Genomic DNA, 18,742 nt, shown 5'->3' with positions numbered 1-18,742 from the left:
AAAAACAAATTAGGCAGCACAGATCTCCCTCCCTGGCACGCTACAATGTCTGGCTGTTCTCTTCTTGCCATTCTGCCCCATGCTTCCTCGTTGTGGTGCCCTTGCTTATGCTGCACAGTATTTCACCTTGTATACACATGCATGTGAGCGGTAATGAACACTATAGATGGAGACTGCATAAGAGTACGTTTAAAAGACCCTGATGTGACCTTGCTGTGCAGCCTCGAGAAAGAATTATTGAGTATAGATTGGTTGTAGTTCATACTTATGCAACCTGGTCCTCCTCTTTTTTCCCACTGCATGTTTGTTTGAATGGCACCATTAGCAAAGCCGGCTAAAGTCCAATAAATAAATTACTGATGCGTATCTACTGGGATTTGCGTTTATCCTTTGACTTGACTTTATTAGCTCCCACTGCCTTTCTTATCGTTACGCTTCCTAACACCCTAACAGCACCTCGGTCTGTCTCTGTGGCCCAGCATCTCTAAATGTTAAGCAGGAGACCGTCCCTCCTCCAAGGTTACTCACACTCTAAAGTGTAGCCCTATGACGACAAACCGTCAGCTCCTATATGTTAAGGCTTCACAGCGTCTCTATTAATTAGCCCTGGTCAGTAAAGCACATAAAGGAATGGTGGTGTTCTCTCTTCAGCTGCTGTCACAATGTTCTTGGACATGGTCGACATCTCTTGTTCTACACAGCGAGCTCTGTAATGTTTTTTTTTTTTTCCCTTCTCTCACTTTTTCTCTCACTTGTCTCACAGGGCTCCAATGGTTTCAATGGATTCTCCGGAGCGAACGGCGAGAAGGGGGCAAGGGTGAGATGCACAATTCCTTGATCTCTATCCTTTTAAATTTATGTACACTCGGTCGTCGTGGGCTTTTCTTTTTAGCGTTGAAACACTGGAAGGCAGCATTGCTAGAAAAGCATCATGAATTCATCATAATTGATTTCGAAGAAAGTCTCATGACATTTCATTCGTCTGATGTTTGACGTGAATGTGTCTGCTTTCAATGATGCGCTGTTGTCAGTTAACGCCAAGTCAGGTAGATGTTATTTTTTTACGTAGCCTAATTCAACAAATCACAAAGGCTGCATGATGTCTGAAGCATAAGACACCATCTATCATCTGACCCTTAACTTTTGGTTGTCCATAAAAACTCTCTCTATGACGAGAAAATATCAAAAAGGCAAACATTCGCTGAGTCTATTAGTTAATCTGTTCTGTGACAGCACTAAAACGTACGCCAACTCCTCAACAAACTCCAGGCCTCGTTCACCAACATCTTACACGTGTCTTTCTTTCATTTCTCCTTAAGAAGTCCCTGAGAAACTTGTTCCTGAGCTTAACAACTGCAGCATATTAGACTGTTGCATCTCCTCATGAGTTGGAGTCATGTGCCGGTAGTACTCGATTTGTTTCAACGCCCATTTAAGGGCGTGAGACTGCAGGACCATGTGCACATGTGGGGAGGTAAACATTTAAAAAAGGCACGCACAAGTTTAAGACCTTGGTTCTGAACAGGAAACATCCAGAATTTAATGGAATGTCAAGTGTAGCGTTTCAGCCCCGGCTCTTCATCAGACATGTCACGTGTGGATACAAATTTAAAAAAAAAACACCTTTGTGACTCTTAATGGAAGAAATATTTTAGTTATTCTCAAATTCGGCAGTGTTGCTGGAAGCGAAACCAGAGCAGTGTCAGTAGTTAATATGATACCACTCAGGGGGCTGAGAGGTTTAGCAGTAAGGTCGCTCCCCATGTGCCGAGGCTAAAGCCCTCCAGACGGGTGATCTGGGTTCAAGTCCAACCTGCGGCTACTTTCCAACATTTCCCTCCCTACTGTACTCTCTCTCTCTCTCTCTCTCTCTCTCTGTTTTCCTTCTCTAGTTGGATCTGAACTCTTGAGTTTCTAAAACACGAGTGACCATATCTCATCATTCATTTTGAAAAGGTTCGGTTTGTTTATGTTTTGGCCAAAAGAGTCCATCACCACTGTCTAGTCACTTTTTTCAGTGTTCAGCGTTTGTTAATCTGAAAATCGAGTATTCAAGTTTAATAATCGTGATCTCAATATCAACCCAAAAAAAATCCTCATTAGATCAAAAAATCCAGATCATGATTTAAATAGTGGAGCAGCCCAGGTGTGCGTGACCTCCCTCTCATGTATTTCATTCTGTTCTTCGCTCAGAACAAATCCCGGAAAAGAAAACTTTAGTCGCTCTCAGAATCTTCTTCAGAGAAGAGATTCCTCTTTAAGAACGGTTGTTGAATGAGGCTTTCTCTTAATACACACACATACTGCGTGGTTGAAAATTGTATTCCAAAACTATCTGCATCTTGATGCTGTTATGAAGGCCTTCACTCTTCATACAAAGCTTTGTATAAGTCTTTGGAACCTTGCTGCACAGATTTTCTCCGTTCAAGAGCGTGAGTGAGGTCGGCCGCTCACATTGTGCCGATAAAAGCTGTCAGTCCTTTTCATCACTAAGGGCTTTGCTTTGGTCGAGATAGGGACTTCACCTTGCGTTTATACAGAAATAATGACTGCCTGAAATATTTGCCAAATAAAGAATATTAGCCTGAAATAGCTTTGCTGCTGGTATTATCATCATTTCCAGGCCTAAAAGTGCAGAAAGAGAGAGAACATGGGAGTCCAATATGTATTCAGCTGTGTAGCAGCCGAGCGGTCCAGCTGACAAGGGTTACAGATGAGGGGACTGAGGTTGTGTGGATGGTTATTTGTGACAAGACAGGCTCGTCTCTGCTCTGCTCTGCTCTGCTCTCAGACAGACATGGAGAGGCGCACACGCCCAGCCCTGGCGTGCTACAACTGACAGGTAGTTCAAGCTGTCAAGCGCCTGTGGGTAACCACTTACCGCGGCAATTTGATTATTTATTTTCGTCAAAAGATGCTCAGCCCTCGCTCAAACCCCCTCAGCATGTCTGTCTGTCTGACGCCCGAGTGTGTTTGTTATTATTGCAGGCTTGCTTTAACTTCTGGAAGAAAAAATAAATAAATAAATAAAAAAAAGAAAAGAGAAGGAGACACAGAAGAGCTCACATCGCCTGATGCTACAAGGAATGATTCTGTCCTAAATCAAAGCTGTTGTTTTGCTTTTTCAGGGAATCGCCGGCAAAGCAGGCCCTGGAGGGCAACGCGGCCCAACGGTAGGCAATTCAACCGTCTGCCAACTCAGCCTGCAGCCCTCTACATAAATTATTTACTGTGTTCAAATGAAAATCTCTTCTATTGTGTAGTCGTGTATGGGCTTCATTTCCCTGCCTTCTGAAGGGGTTATTTAGCTGGTGGGTATCTAGATGGAGAGAGAGGGCACAAGACAATATCTGGACTTTGCATTGTGTATTTTTAGACTTCTGTTATCATCTTACATTTTAAAATGAATGCTGAAAACACTGCTTTATGTGCTTTCTTACCTATGCTGTGTGTCTACACTGAATAACATATATATATATGTATATATGAAGGGTCCACGTGGTGGCCGTGGTGCCAGAGGACCAACAGGAAATCCAGGTGCAAAGGTGAGAACCAGGGCTGTTTTTTTCATTCATAATCAAGAGGTCAAGAATATGTCAACATGCTGGAGATCACTCAGAGAAAGCACATGAGAGGAAACACAACACGTTCAGAGAGTCACAGTCATGTGCTGTGAAATAAACCCTGGAACAATGGCAGAGGTTAATATGCTCATATACTTTTAATACACTGCTCACAGGCTCAGTCTGTCTCATACACTTATACAAAGCTGTACTGTGTATCTATGGGAACATCAGTACATTTTTATTTACTCTATTTTCCCACAATAATGAGTACTTTCTGGTTGTTTTCTCAAGATCTCTACTTTTTACCCAGACATCTCAAGAGATAACCACGCTAGTTTTTTCACTGGATCAAAAGCTAACCTCCGTGTTTTTTAGACCTCTTTTGTTTTTGCTTTCTCAGGATGTTTCACCCAATTATCTCAGCATAAAAGGGAGTGTTTTCCGATAAAAGGACAAAATATCTTTTTTTTTATTATTATGAGATAACAAGGTTTCAGTTGTGTTACTCAGGATAAACATCAGTTTTTCCTATTATAACAGTTCTATTCATCTCATCATCTCAAGATAACAAGCTTTTTTTCCTGTGACATTGAGCTCATTTGAGTTGAACTCTCAGGATCTTGTGAGATGCATCTGGGACTTGTGCATGTTTTAATTCTTACAGCAGCAGTTCTACTCTATATCCATGTTCAATGATTAAAACAAAGACTAAATCTCATCATCACAAAAAATAAAATCAGATTTTTCTTATGAGAATCAAATAATTTGCGATCTAGAAAACAAAACAAAAGGTCGGTCACTGTTTGTTTTTTGTATCAGATACCAGATTTTTTTTTTTTAAGTCAACATCTCGAAAAACAATGCAGAATCATGACCACAGAAGCCGGAGCTCATATAATGAACAGGTTCATGTCTGATAAGACCTTCTGTTTATACCTGACTTATTCAACATCATCATGTTGGTGCCAGCAAGTGTGAAAGTTATTTATGTGCAAACAAGCCACATCGTCAAAGCTTTGAATAGGTTTTATTCACACTTTGTACTTTGACAGTTTTGACAGCCTTTCTCTCTCTCTCTCTCTCTCTCTCTCTCTCTCTCTCTCTCTCTCTCTTTCCTCAGGGCACCTCAGGCAATGATGGACCTGCTGGCCCGCCTGGAGAAAGGGTTAGTATCAGATTTTTATTTTTTCTGATGTCTCCTGAAAATGTGAAACTTTGGACTCTGAGTTGGTGACAGCCAAAGAACACCAAGAGCATTACACTTTAATTTGAATTAAAAGTGAATCAGGTTTATTTATTGAATTAGATCATGTTTGCTGTAAATAATTTCAAATGAGTAATTATAGGTTTATGATTAATTTAACTGTAGAGACTAAAATGTCTACATCAAACGACATTTATCTTCCTACTAATATTGCCAATAAAGCTATATTTGGCAACTAAACTTAAGTTTTACACTGATAACAAGTTTACACCACTTGTGTCTCATTGTCTATTCTCTCTACTGTACTGTATTAATGTTATCTTCATTTCAGGGGCCTCAAGGACCCCAGGGACCTGTCGGTTTCCCCGGACCTAAAGGGCCCAATGTGAGTAGCTCCTGTCAAACTGTCTGTGAGTTTGCACCATCCACAACAACACCGTGTTGACACTTTCCTCCAGAGCTTTTCAAATATTAATACACTCTCACGACCTGATGTCTCCAATTTTATGAACTGTCTACCTGTATCTGCCCCCCCCCCCCCCCCCCCCCCCCCCTCACAGGGCCCACCAGGAAAAGATGGGCTGCCCGGCCATCCTGGACAGAGGGGTGAGACGGTGAGTGTGTAGTTTCGTCCATGGATGCGTCACGTCAGGCTGTGTGACCCTGAGCATCGTGCATCAGTGCCCACACACTCCCCATTCGCTCTTTCACTACCACACTTTTCTCACCCTCTCATAGGTTGCACATACAATCAGGCAACAAAAGAGGGTTGCTGTTATAGCATACAAATTGTGTTCATAGGGTGAAAGAAAAGCTCCAGTAACAGAAGCAAGGAACATGCGCTCTGCAACACACCTGAGATGATAACGTACATCATCATCACAGCAGTTGATAATTATTTACTTCAATCAGAATACCAACACTTGAAGGGTTCATTGTCACCAACATCTCAGTAAACGGATCTCTTCCCTATCCTACATGTAATAGTAATCCACATTTAAACATCCTTCTGTACAGGGTGTTTTTTTTATCAAACTGGCAGTATCCTGAGAGCAAGCACCGCTCATGTCAGAAAATACTTTGTTTTAGTCAGGGATGGTCATTTAAGGTAAGGCCAAACTAAGTTTACTTCAGTAAAATACAAATCTTTTTTCCATCACTTTAAGAATGAGATACAGGCCAACGTGTTTTTTAGGAGTGCACAGTGTAAATCAGCTTGTTTGGTCGTGAGTTTGTGATTTTTTGGAGGCAAGAAGATATTTTCTTTACTTGATTTCTGTCCACTTGTACTAATTACAAGTGAATACTTACATTCACTTATTATTGCGACACTTTTGATGACCTTTCTATTTCCATTTTATAAGTTTAACTTTGACCTTTCTCCTCTTCTGAGGCTAATATTTTACCTTGAACTCCATTCCTATAAGATAACTTTGACCTCTGCTATTTAGTAATTTCAGATTTCTGAGGTTAATAAACACAAGCTGAACTTGTTACTGTTGTTAACAGGGAGTGGAGAACCACAATCACTTACTGATGCTCTGTTTGGCTCAGGCCCTTCACATAATGTATCTTATTGAGTACATACTCAATGACCCTCACTGTGCACACTCAACGTAGTCTCTGCTTTGTCCTTCAGGGCTTCCAAGGAAAGACAGGACCTCCCGGACCTGGAGGGGTGGTTGGACCTCAGGTAGATACACACAAATACAATACTTCTCTATATATAGATTCTACCTCCTCACTTTGTTTTCTGGGTCAGCCGTGAGCGAATCATGAATAAACAGATATTGCAGAATGAAGCTGTTACAATTGCAAAACAAACCCAACACACTCAGAATGTAATCAACATGCACCGAAGGTTTGGAAAAGAATTGTGGATTTATTCAGTGAGATCGTTGTGTCATTCAAAAGTAGTGAAGCGTAGGGCTGAAGAGTAATGATTTCGATCCCATCAAATCTTCATTTACATCGACGACAGAAAGAAAGTAGATACTGACTTGTATTAGATCTCATTCTGGACACATTTTAACACACGTTGACGTTGTCTGTTGTGCCTGATAGGGCCCAACAGGAGAGGTGGGACCTGGCGGAGAGCGAGGACACCCAGGCTCCCCAGGTCCACCTGGTGAGCAAGGTCTACCTGGTTCTGCTGGAAAAGAGGGTGGAAAGGTAAATGAGCCTGTTCTTTATATGTGATGATATAAAGTTGTGCTTGAACATCTCTAATGCAAACATTTTCGGCTCTCTGTGCTTGGTGACATCAGAATAACTCACAGCTGTTTTGTTTTGGTCGTTGGACTTTTTTTGACATTGTCTGATTTATTCTCTTTTTTTTTTCAAATTTGAATGTCACAGATTAATTTTATTAAGAGTTGGCTCATTGGGAAAATATAATGAGATAAATAATAATAGAGATGAGCAATTTTTATTCAATAATAGCTTCAAAAGCAAGTAATACAAGGTTTTTTTTTTAACACTGTACAACAAATCTTTCATGTATATTTTAAAATGGATCATCTTTACATAAAACTCTTTCTCAAGTACTTGAACGTGTCCCACTGTTCACTTTCATTGTAACAAAAACTGCATTTCAAAGGTAGAATTTGTAACTTTCAGAGTAGTTGTCCAGTTGATCTCTTACTTCAGTACCAGACCAAACCAAAACTTGTCTTTGACCATACCTCCTCTGTCCCTCAGCGCACTGCCTCCACTCCTTCCCCACCGCTCTCTTAGAGTTTTAGATCAGCTGTTTGTGGGACCGATCTCCATTTGGATATAAACCCAAATATGATTCTGCTCACATGTCTTTGAAGTATTTTTCACCAAACAGTATTTTGAGTATTTTCTAAGAGTCTCAAGTCTTTTGGGCCTCCTTAAGTTTTGCTCTTTGCAATGACACTCTAGAATCTGTGTCCCTGAGTGGGTATGGCAGTCTGTCGTCCCTTAAGAGGCGGCAGGGCTCACAGTTAGAAAGTAAGGAATTCACTTGAGAAAAAAAGAAATGTATGATAAATGTTCCAGCCTCTGAGCGAACCATAAAAAAGCAAAAGGAAGCGTCGTCCCTTCAGTGTGAACACAGAGCTCAGAACAACGAACCCAGAGAGAGTTTGACTTCACTCTTTAAAAAAAAAAAATACCCAACAATATCTTTTTTTATGAAGGACTGAATAGGGGGTCTAAAGTTATGTGGTGAAAATGGACAAGCAACATAAAGCCCTGTTCAAAACTGTTTTCGGTGATTACATCAGACCTCTTAAAGCTTTTGATTGTTTGCTTCCTCTGCAGGGTGACCCAGGTCCTCAGGGTCCTGGTGGCAAGTCAGGACCTGCTGGACTGAGAGGCTTCCAGGGGGCAAGAGGTCTTCCAGGGGCCATGGTAACACACACACACACACACACACACACACACACACACACACACACATTGACCCGCTCTTACAAAAACCGACACATGTGAACATAAGGAACAAGTGTGTCATCCTGAGCAAACACCAAGTCGAATTTAGCTCCAAACGCCAATTACTGAGCTAACGACCTGCTGTTAAACCAAATGTCAGGCCTGGCAGTGGCCCTGGCTGAAAGGTACAGAACTGGCTTACATTGAGAAAGTTGAGCCAGGAATAATGTTGACATATTTATCATCATAAGTCTGCAAGGCTGACGTTGATTGCAATGTAAGTGTCTATGGCAAATAAGTGGAAGCTGTAAAATGTTTATGAAACCAGCTGTACTCTGCATTTTACAGGCTTTAATTCCACATTAGTCGCAGATTCTTTTCGAGGAGGAATCCTGTTGTGTTGTCGATCGGAGAACGAGTCAAAGCCCCTCTGATTCTGATCCAAACCCTCGGCTTTGCGAGTGCATCACAATGCACCCCCCCTCCCTCCCTCCCTCCCTCCCTCCCTCCCCTGCTCAGTAACTCGAATTAATTCTCCAAAGAAGTGGGCGTGGGTGAGAAAAAGTTCAAGGTGAAAGCTGTAAAAGGCTGTTAGAGGCTGACTGAGGATCAGCTCGAGAGACTGAGGCTGAAGCTCATTTCAAGGCTGACCATTAAGAGAGAGCAGACGACAGCACAGCCCAGACTTATTACCACCGTTATGTTTGTCCCATGTGAGCAGAGGGATGGCTTTCTCTCCCTAACAGCAGCGCTCGCACCAAACAGGCGCAAATAAAACCTCATATTCCGCCTTGAAGGGATCCCACGCAGGCAGACACAAACATACACCAACACCTTTCGTTTGAGCAATAACCTAAAAGTTAATCTCAATCTGTTTGCGGAGTGAGAGAGCAGGTACAAACACAAAGTTTGTTTTCCTTTTTTGGACACCCACACACACACACACACACACACACACACCTACACACACACACACACACACACACACACACATCCTCCCTCCCTCTCAGTCTTGAGGAAATGGCCCGGTAGCAATATACGAGCCAATAAATAACTTTTTTTGTGTCCGGCAAAGAGAGATCCTTCCAGCCTTCTAATTCTCGGTGGTGAAATGTGGAAGTCGAGGGAGCTGGAGAGTGTGCTTGGCAGCGTCTGTGCTGCCCCCCCCCCCCCCCCCCTCACCCTCCCCCCACCGGCTCTGTCGGGCCCGTAAATTAGTTATTATAATGAAAGTCTTTACAGCCTCTGGTGAAGCCTGTTTTCCATATGCAATCTCAGCCTCCTGGTGCTGTGATTCAGCGTCATGGATGTGCCGTTTAAGCGGCAGTACCCTGTGTGCAGACCAGGTGTGCAGAAGTTCAAACACAGCCTCGTTTGAATGTACACACTTCTAACTTACAACACATTGTTGACAGCAGAGTTCGTGTCACTACTTAGCTTTAAGGTGAGCTGACATAGATATATCCAGTCATACTGTGCATTATAACTTAAATGTTATACCTCGCTTCTCTTTGACTCATTACATCCCTCAGAAATGTGCGATGACTTTACATTAGACTCCTGCTTTCGTTTTTCCCTTCACCAATAAAAGAGCACCGTTTAATAACCTTGTGTTTTTGTGCAAGATTTCACCCCCTCAATGTCTCTGTCCCTGGTCCGATTTTTACACAAACTGTAGATTGAGGTTATAGCTGTTCACCTTATCATAATGCTTTCATAAGGCTGTGTCATATTCTATATTCATATGTGTAGCTGATTGTGTTTTAATGAAAGTTACCAGAAGTTATTTTCAGCCCTCAATCTGTTCAGAGGCAATTACGCTTGAGGCGGAACACCCTAGCAAACACCACATAGTGCTCTTAACTATTCATTGCTTTAATGATTTATTGAATTGTGTTCATTAACATGAACTTCCTAAAGGGACGTGTTTTTTGCTTATCAGTCATGTTTGAGTGATTATGGCTGAGTGACAGCTGGTTGGAGACCTCTGTCTGCTCTCCAGTAAGGCCGATCTGTTTGTTTGATGTGCGGAGTTTAGAACATAAACAACAGAAAAAGTAGTGCTTAATTGGTCGCCTGGGTGCGTTCAAAACAAACTCATATCCTGTAGAACCACAAAAAAAGAAAGGATCCCCCCCCCAAGGGATCAAAATCACACATCAAACCACAAGGACAGTTTTTTTGTTTTTTTTTGTTTTTGTGCCACATTTTGAAGAAGTCCATCTTGGAGATCTCTGCCTCCCTGATACAATGGATGTGAAAGGATTTCTATTTGTGGAGCTCACAGCGTTTGACATTTCAAAAACTGTTCAGAAACATCATCCCACTTTACTCTCGATAAACCTCACGGCCTCCACCGCAAAGTCTGTCTTCTGCTATTTCTCCAGAGATGTATTCTTTCCCGGAAATCGTTGTTATTGAATATTTCATCGACACAAAGTCTTCCATCTTTATTGCAGGGCAGCTTCGGATAAATCTCACTTCTTTTAACAAACCTAAACAAGAAAAATGAAAGTTAAATCACAGCGATGATTCAGAATAACTGAGATGTTTTCTTTTTAAGTTGGACCAAACCCTTTGGCACATCTTGAAGGTTAACCTTAATGACTGTTTAGAGAGCTCTACTTGAGAGAACATGACCCAAGTATTACTACGAGAATATTTAAAAAAAATGCCAGTGTCTTGATCCAAGCCCTCCAAACACACCTACGCCTTTACATGTATACAAATATCGCCACACAAAATTGCGCAGCAGACACACACATTAACATTTGAAGGTCCATTGAATAGCTGTGGTTACTGCTCATCAGGACATCTAACCCTCTCTTGTCCTCTGCTTTCAGGGTCCAGCTGGCTTAAAGGGAGGAGAAGGGCCTCAGGGTCCCCCCGGCCCCATCGTAAGTAGCCTGTTACTATGGTAACCTCGTCTCTGCTGCCACAGAGATTGCAGGGGAAAGTGACTTTTGCTTTTGGAGAATGGAGTTGCTGTGTGCACTTATGTTCTCTCGGCTTTCAGAAACATGTAAGCTGCAGTGAGAGGTTTGGTGGAGGAGAGCTGGAGAGATGATGGAAATCATATTTTTCTTGTATTCAGTAGATAAGCTAAATTGATCTACAAAAACAAATTCAATGACAGTTTTGCCCCCGTTGCGTTACTGTAAAAATGAATTGTGTTTTCACTTCAGATCGTATCATACATAAAGCCTTGCAGATACACAATAACCAAAATAGATAAGGGCTGTGATCTCTGTGAATCACCTCTCAAACTGCTTTTTTTCTACAAAATCATGTAAAGGCATTGGTCTCATGGTAATTATATACCATCATGCAACGCTTTCACAAGCAGGAAGTTATGTTTGGCGAGTGGACGACAGAAGCTTTAAAAAGAGTCTTTCTCATGTTGGGGCGTTGCATCTTCTGCATTCTCTGAACCGTCCAGTATCACAATAAACCTTTTCATTTGTACACAGGGTTTTTACAGCGTTAAAGGTGCAGGACCCAGTTAAGGTGCAGGAGTGGCAGGTTAATCTTGAAATAAGTGGAGCACTTTCTCCTGCTTTTGTGTCTGATCCCCCTCAGTTAGTGATATGTGCAATGAAAAAGCCTCAGGAGCTCCGGCGGTGAATCTGTTCAGAAAAGCTGACTGACAGGCAGCTTTGAACCGTCTGACATTTTGTTCAAGCCTTAAACGCGGGCCCCGATAATTGCCCCTGCTCACCAGCGACGGAGAAACACCAGATTAGATGACAGCGGATGTGCCGAGCACGGATGAAAAGATGATGAAAGCTTGAAGAGGGGTGTTCTCTGAATGAGCGAAAAAAAAGCATTTCCAGTGCTGAAATGAGATAGTTGTCTTAAATTGGCTTGAAAGTGAGCCATTTGGATGGAAACATGCGATAGACTGTTTTGGTTAGGGTTTAAAAAACTGGATGAAAAAGAGGACGGCGTGCTATGCCCACACACACACGAGAGATGTGATATTTTCCTCCATCGATTTCCTGCCTCAGATTGAGCTGCTGTTGGAAAGTCTGTGCGTACGCTGCAATTTCATAGGGCCGTAGCCTACGTGTGTGTGTTAGGGTGGGAAACAAAAACAAAAAAAAACAGACCAAGAAAGCAGGAAATTGTGCAGGGAAAAAAAAACCAGTCGAGTCATAAACTTTGGATTTGTGCTGCAGTTTGGATTTTGTTTGAGATGTGACGAAGATGGTGATGTGTGAATGTATTGGAGGAGAAAAATCACGATTTTTAGAGAGGAAGGGGAACAGATAGAAAGAATGTGAAGTTGTGTGAGTCAGAGAAACGTGTGTGTCCTGGCGGGCAAGTTGGCAAGCCAGGGTTGACAGTTTGGAGCTCTGTGTGTGTGTGTGTGTGTAGGTGTGTGTTTGTGTGTGTCAACGGCGACGCCTGTCATGAAACGGGCCAAGGCATATGAGTGCCAGGTGGCAGCTCCCTACAGCAGCTGAATTATTGTGTGAGTTTGTGTGTGTGTGTGTGTGTGTGTGTGTGTGTGTGTGTGTGGGGAGGGGGCCTTGGCTTGTACACATTCGCATGTTGTCGTTGAAAGCAGCCAGAGACCTTCCCTTGGTGAGAGGATGCCGTGAAGACCTGCTGATCAAGGATTTAGTCACACTTTATGTGATGTGTGGCCTCCAAAAGTCAACTGCTCCCGCCATTAATCAATCACACGCTGCATTGTTGTCGGTGTTTTTGCAGTAATAAAGAAGAAAAAAAGTCTAATTGAAAGGTTACTTTCTGCAAATTCTTTATTTTGCTTCAACTCAAAAAAAAAACATTCAAATGCTGCCAGGAAGCTTTTTTTATTTAGATGGCCTTCGTCTGTTAAAAAAAGGAATTTCTTGAACCTGTCTTCATTTAAATTCAGCAGCTTTTATCATAACGTCAAACTGTGGACGCTTGGAAGAGAGGCAGAGAACACTTTGCAGAAGTTTCACACAGTTCTGCAGTTAGGAGTCGACTTCTCTTGTTAGCTAGCACACTGTGCAGCAGTGACTGATGGCTCTTTTTTCCTTCGGTGACAGGGTTCTCCTGGTGAGAGAGGTGCCGCCGGCCCTGGAGGTCCCATTGGTCTGACAGGACGAAACGGCCCCCAAGGACCACCTGGTCCAGCAGGAGAGAAGGGAGGCCCTGTGAGTATTTCAGTGCAGCTCTCACTCTGTGACAGTTTGCTTTAACCCTCCATTGAGATGCACTTCATGATTGTTTAAACTGTAGTTTAACTTGCTCTTACTGGAGTTGAATGTTATTTCCTCCGGTCTTAACAAAGCAGGAAGTTTGACTGTGTTTCATTACATGTGACGGTTAAGGTTAGCTTTGACTGTGGATACACTGACAGTACTGAGGGAATGAATTTGACTGCTGACGATGTGCCACTGTTCAATGCATGTTGTTACCAGGGAGAGAAAGGTCCCATGGGTCCTGCTGGCCGTGATGGAATTCAAGGTCCCGTTGGTCTTCCTGGTCCTGCTGGTCCTCAGGGTCCCCCTGGAGAGGACGGTGACAAGGTGGAGTACAGATGTGTCGCACTAGAATACTAGGTTTTTAAAATCGAGTTTGCTGAGTTTGACTTCAACATGTGTACCATCACCTCACATCAATAAAGTTCTGATTCAAAGTTTTCTGTAACGCAACAGAGTGTGAGGAAATAGAAGGCTATACTGTACAGGCACATCTTCTTACTTCTCCTTTTTACGTGCTTGTGACACATCAAAGACACTTACTGAGGATGTTGCACTCTTTCAATGATGATGTATTTCAATGTCAAATGAACTGAAACCTCTCTGTATAGAAAATACAGACTTTAAGACATGTGCTGCATGAAGAACATACATAGCACTAAGCAAACAACGACAATGATAATGATAACAATGCTGCATTCACTAAACAAAATAAGCACACACACACACACACACACACACACACACACAAAGTGTTTGAGTGTTTCCAAATAGAAGCAAAAACACGAACAACGACGTGCACTGAAATAGCCATGAGCTCTCGTACTGTTTACCCTCAGGCCAGCTCGTCCTGCGTCTGCAGATGTTCAACTTGAATCACAGATCTGCATCTGCACATTTGTAACCATCATGGCGCTCAGATCCAAGTCACGTCTTCTATCACACCGTTTTGTCAATCATCGTGCCAATGGGGTGAGACAGGGAGCCAATCAATTAATTGCAAACACTCACCCAAGGTCTTCGTGGGCCAATCAAATTAAAATCTCTTGAGAAATATTTACCGCCTGAGCGTGGTAAAGGTGACACTTTAAGATATTGGACTTAAAGATGGAGAGGAGTGATGTGAGCTCTGCTGTTTGTATTGCACCACAGGGAGAAGTTGGCGGACCTGGACAGAAGGGGAGCAAAGGAGACAAGGGTGAACTTGTGAGTTTCTTTTTCTTTTTTTTACTTCATCATTCTTTTTATATATATATTTTTTTTATCTGTAAGGCTATGAGTTTTGAATGAAAATCCAAGCTGCTGAATTCTCATAAGAGCAAAATAAATCAAACAACACAGGTAACTTTGCAATGACTCACCTAAGGTTGAGCTGCCCCAAACAGTCTGTAGAATATGAAATATTAACTGAAGAGCTGCTCTGCTTCCTAAATAGTAGCTTAGTGTTCAGCAACAATAGCTGTTTACTCTGTCTTCACCTTCAACATCTGAAATGTTTTGCATAGACTTTGTTTGGAGACATCAAATAAGAAGAAGTCCAAAGACGTATGTTATTAATCCTGCCGAGGGAAATGAAGTTTTATACTGAACATGTTACACACACACACACACACACACACACACACACACACACACACACACAGGATCCTGTGGACATGAATTGATGGAGAGATGTCAAAGTGAGGTGGAAACCTACAGTGAGCGCTCCTAAGGGTTAGGTGCCTTGCTCAAGGGCGTGTCAGCAGACTAGATGAATTTGAAACGTCGACCCTCAGGTTCCCCAACCAAAGTCTCTATACTGTCACACCGAATGTTCAGACAAATCCCCTTTCCTTCAGGTAGAAAATCTGTGTGTCTGGAAACAGCTCTGACCCACAGAATAGATGCTTTTATTTACTTCCATTGATTTCAACAGCACTTCAAGCCTATGTGTACTAGTGGACTGCATTTAGACTTTCATTTTCTCGCATGGTTTCACCGTTCTGGATATCAGAGTGTCCGTTCTTTTTTGCTAACATGATGATCACAGTGAAGGTTTTCCAGGCAGAAATGAATGGGCTTCCTTATTAATCACTTTTTTTGTCTCTTGGGCTTTTAGGGTCCACCAGGCCCAAGTGGTCTTCAGGGTGTGGTCGGCGCTCCCGGTCCAGCTGTGAGTATCTCTTTCTCTGGTCATCAAAATATTTAGTTCACCTTAGGTGGATGTACTGTTTAGAAGTACAACATGAAGTATAGTAGAAAATGAACACTTGGAAGCCACTTGGATTTTAATAAAGAAAATTCATTCAGTGCATTCACATCAATTTCAAAAGTTTTAGTTGATTCATATTAAATTGCCATTAAGCTGAAATGGTTTTGTATCTAAACTCAGATAATTTGAAAGTGTAAGTGTCATCTCACATTAGTCTATGCATATCTTTGCAGTCTCTGTGTTAAAACAATGTAAGACTCCATGATGACAGTGACTCAGTCGATTCATTACAGAAACTGCCTGTGGGCTTAATGACGAGCTGCCTTCATAAAGTGTTCCACAGAAGTGACAGAATCATGTCACAGTCATGCTGTCATTGTGCTAACTCTACACAGGTTTTATCTTTTACTTCACTTTCAATCATTTAATGAGCTGCGTTTGGATGCATTAAGAAACTTGACATTTGGCTCTTACTGGATCTCTGTTGAGAACTCCTGTTCCAGCCAGATCGACTGATTTGAAACCACTGTTTTATTCCCAGCGTAGGCAGAAGTGAAGTAGTGCTCCGGCCAGGTCAGAGATATTTTATGCAGGCAGAGTTACTTTTAACTGCCACCTCTGTGGTCCAAAAACCTTTGGCTGTGGTCCCCATTCCTTTACAACCCTCCATCCACCCATCCTTTATCATTTTAACGTTCCACCAATTTCATTTTAATCACGACTTTTACTTCAGGCAAAGTATTAATATGAGGTTAACGCACAAGAGTTTCATTTCATCACAGTTGTTAACAGCTTATCCTTTAGAAGAAACTTTTTTAGCATCCAGACTTAAATTATATCGCAGAGACTGATTTTGAGTTTGTATTGCTTTGTGTTTCTTACATAGGATTAAACTTGTGACCTTCTAGTTTAAAACTCTCACAGACGACAACGACACACAGATCAGTCAGTAATTTCCCTACAAAGTCTCATATTGCACCAGGTTTAGCTGCACACACAGCCTTGTTTTCTGCAGAGCATCCTCCACTCATCCATCTCATTAAGACAACAGGAGCAGTCCTGCCTCGACTATAGCTGATGGCCTGAGGGCAGCCAACAGCTCATTGCTGTAAATTATCAGACCTTAACAACCATTCTAGCAAAAACTCAGCATCTGCAGGGCTCTGTGGGGGCTACAATAGACCTGAAGAGACGGATTGCCGTAAGCAGGTAGTGCGCCCAAGCTGAATAACAAATTATTTAACAGTTGTTTGTCCTGGTGAGTCAGTCTGCTCATGTGTATTCATAGCTTCAAAAGTGAGGAGTGACTCGTGCTGCGTTCTTTTAACCTTTATCCGCACTCTTGTAATGCCGTCATCAACTTCAAGTCTAACACCCAGCCAACCTCTTAAACCAGAACAGATTCTGATGTTTGTTTAAGAACATGAATTATCTAATTATCGTTCATCTGATGCTGAGCGAGCTTTGCATGAAATGAGTCAGCACTTTTTGTTTGTTGAGAGGAAACCAAGAGCCTTCTACTTCCTCTTATAAGGGCCATACTTAGCAAAGCGTATAAAGTTCACTTGCAACAACATCCTTACATACTATCAGTAAGCGGAAATCAAAATAGAACGTCTTTGTTAACAACCTGTTAGCTATATATTATGCTCATATAGAATAAGATATAAATACATTTTTAATAAGGACTTATTAGCAGCCAGTATGCTGCTAATTAGCATGCTAATAACAATATTATTATTATTATTATATATTATTATTATATTATCATCTCGTGTGCTACCCAAATCTTTTTTTTTTGTAATTCAGAGATGGTTTCTGTATCTTGCAATATCTATAAAAGAAATGTAAATGTCATTTAAGACATTTTTTTGAAGCATTACTTGGCAGGACTTTATCTGATTTGACGTAAGACAACAATACAATCCATTCATTCTATTAGAGGATAACTGTATCTGCACATCTCAATGAAGAGAATCTAACTTTTTAAAATCCCTTCTGAGTCTTGAGTTTAGACAACATTGAACACAAACGAATAAACAAAACAATAAATACCATTGTTGATTTATAACTTCAGTTAGAGCGTTATCGACAAATGTTAACATAATAGTGACTGGTTCTTTGTAATTTGTTTTCAGAGTGACAGATTACATAGTAATTAGTTAAAGCACTCTGCATTTAATCAAATGGCTGTTCCGGATGGGCTTCGAGGGGCATTGTTTTTGCCGTCACATTTGTGACATGTTTTGTTTTAAAGCCTCTCTCAACTTTAGTCCACCTTGTCTCCGACTCTTCACTTCAAAGCTGAACTCGTGCTACCTGTAATCAGCCAGCATTCCCCTCCTAAACTGCTCTGCATTCAGAACCAGCGCCCGAGGCTGCCTCCATGTCCCTGGGCTCAGCGAGAGCTCCACTAGCACTTTCAAGTGCTGACATGTGTTTGAACTGAAAACCCCCAGTTTGTCAGCACTTCAATCCTTCCCTGTAGTCTCCCCTTTCTATCCTCTGTAGCCCTGTGCACCGCTGGCTTCACACATTTAGTCAGCATCTTTCACAAACTCTCTTTACCATAACCCTGGCTGTACTGCACTGTATCCTGAGCCCCTCCCGAGAACCTCTGGTAATCTCGCTGACGTGTCCCCAGGGTGCAGCACGCGCCGTCGATGGCTAAAACTGCTGCCTCACTGGTGTCCAGTTTTGTTTTTGTTTTCCCCCCTATACATTTAAAGGCTGACCTGCTTGAAAGATTTGCAGGCTTGCAGATTTTTTCATCCTGATCCTGAGATAGACTGTTGAGCACAGACTGCTTTAAAGATACAATTAGAACTTTATCAATGCCAAATTTGGTGCCAGGTCGCTCCAACATAACGGAACACAAAAGAGTGAAAAAGTGAAATAGCAAAGAAGACACATGTATATTAAGTATTACGTGGTTAAATGCCAGTGGTGTCCTTTCTTTAAAAAAAAAAAAAAAAAAAAAAAAAAGGATCCATATACATTTCTACTCCATCACTGGGTTAGCATCTTGTCGGTCCCTGGCAGGGGCGAATCCAGGGGCTGGCAAGAGCCACCCCTAGATCATTAACAGCCTACGTAGTGGTCACGCCAAAGACCTCACCAACGATTGGCCTTGTCATGGGCAGAAGCTTGTTTGAAAAATCAACTTGTGTGTCGATGGCTGCCT

At 42.0% G+C, this 18,742-nt stretch overlaps 1 protein-coding gene across 2 annotated transcripts in view; it reads left to right on the top strand.

Annotated features, from left to right (window-relative positions):
• Window positions 1-18,742, top strand: part of col11a1b (collagen, type XI, alpha 1b) — an 85,340-nt gene that overhangs the window by 48,354 nt on the left and 18,244 nt on the right. For both annotated transcript variants that reach the window (XM_079348737.1, XM_079348736.1), the window contains exons 32-45: window positions 764-817; window positions 3,129-3,173; window positions 3,492-3,545; window positions 4,687-4,731; window positions 5,102-5,155; window positions 5,331-5,384; window positions 6,410-6,463; window positions 6,835-6,942; window positions 8,059-8,148; window positions 11,013-11,066; window positions 13,212-13,319; window positions 13,587-13,694; window positions 14,520-14,573; window positions 15,466-15,519. In XM_079348737.1, coding sequence (XP_079204863.1) covers window positions 764-817; window positions 3,129-3,173; window positions 3,492-3,545; window positions 4,687-4,731; window positions 5,102-5,155; window positions 5,331-5,384; window positions 6,410-6,463; window positions 6,835-6,942; window positions 8,059-8,148; window positions 11,013-11,066; window positions 13,212-13,319; window positions 13,587-13,694; window positions 14,520-14,573; window positions 15,466-15,519 — 936 coding nt within the window. The remainder of the gene's footprint in view (window positions 1-763; window positions 818-3,128; window positions 3,174-3,491; window positions 3,546-4,686; window positions 4,732-5,101; window positions 5,156-5,330; window positions 5,385-6,409; window positions 6,464-6,834; window positions 6,943-8,058; window positions 8,149-11,012; window positions 11,067-13,211; window positions 13,320-13,586; window positions 13,695-14,519; window positions 14,574-15,465; window positions 15,520-18,742) is intronic.

The sequence above is a fragment of the Symphodus melops genome (assembly GCF_947650265.1).
Source record: "Symphodus melops genome assembly, chromosome: 7".
Lineage (NCBI taxonomy): Eukaryota > Metazoa > Chordata > Actinopteri > Labriformes > Labridae > Symphodus > Symphodus melops.
Note: the sequence above shows the minus strand (reverse complement) of the source record. Positions and strands in the feature narration are given on the sequence as shown.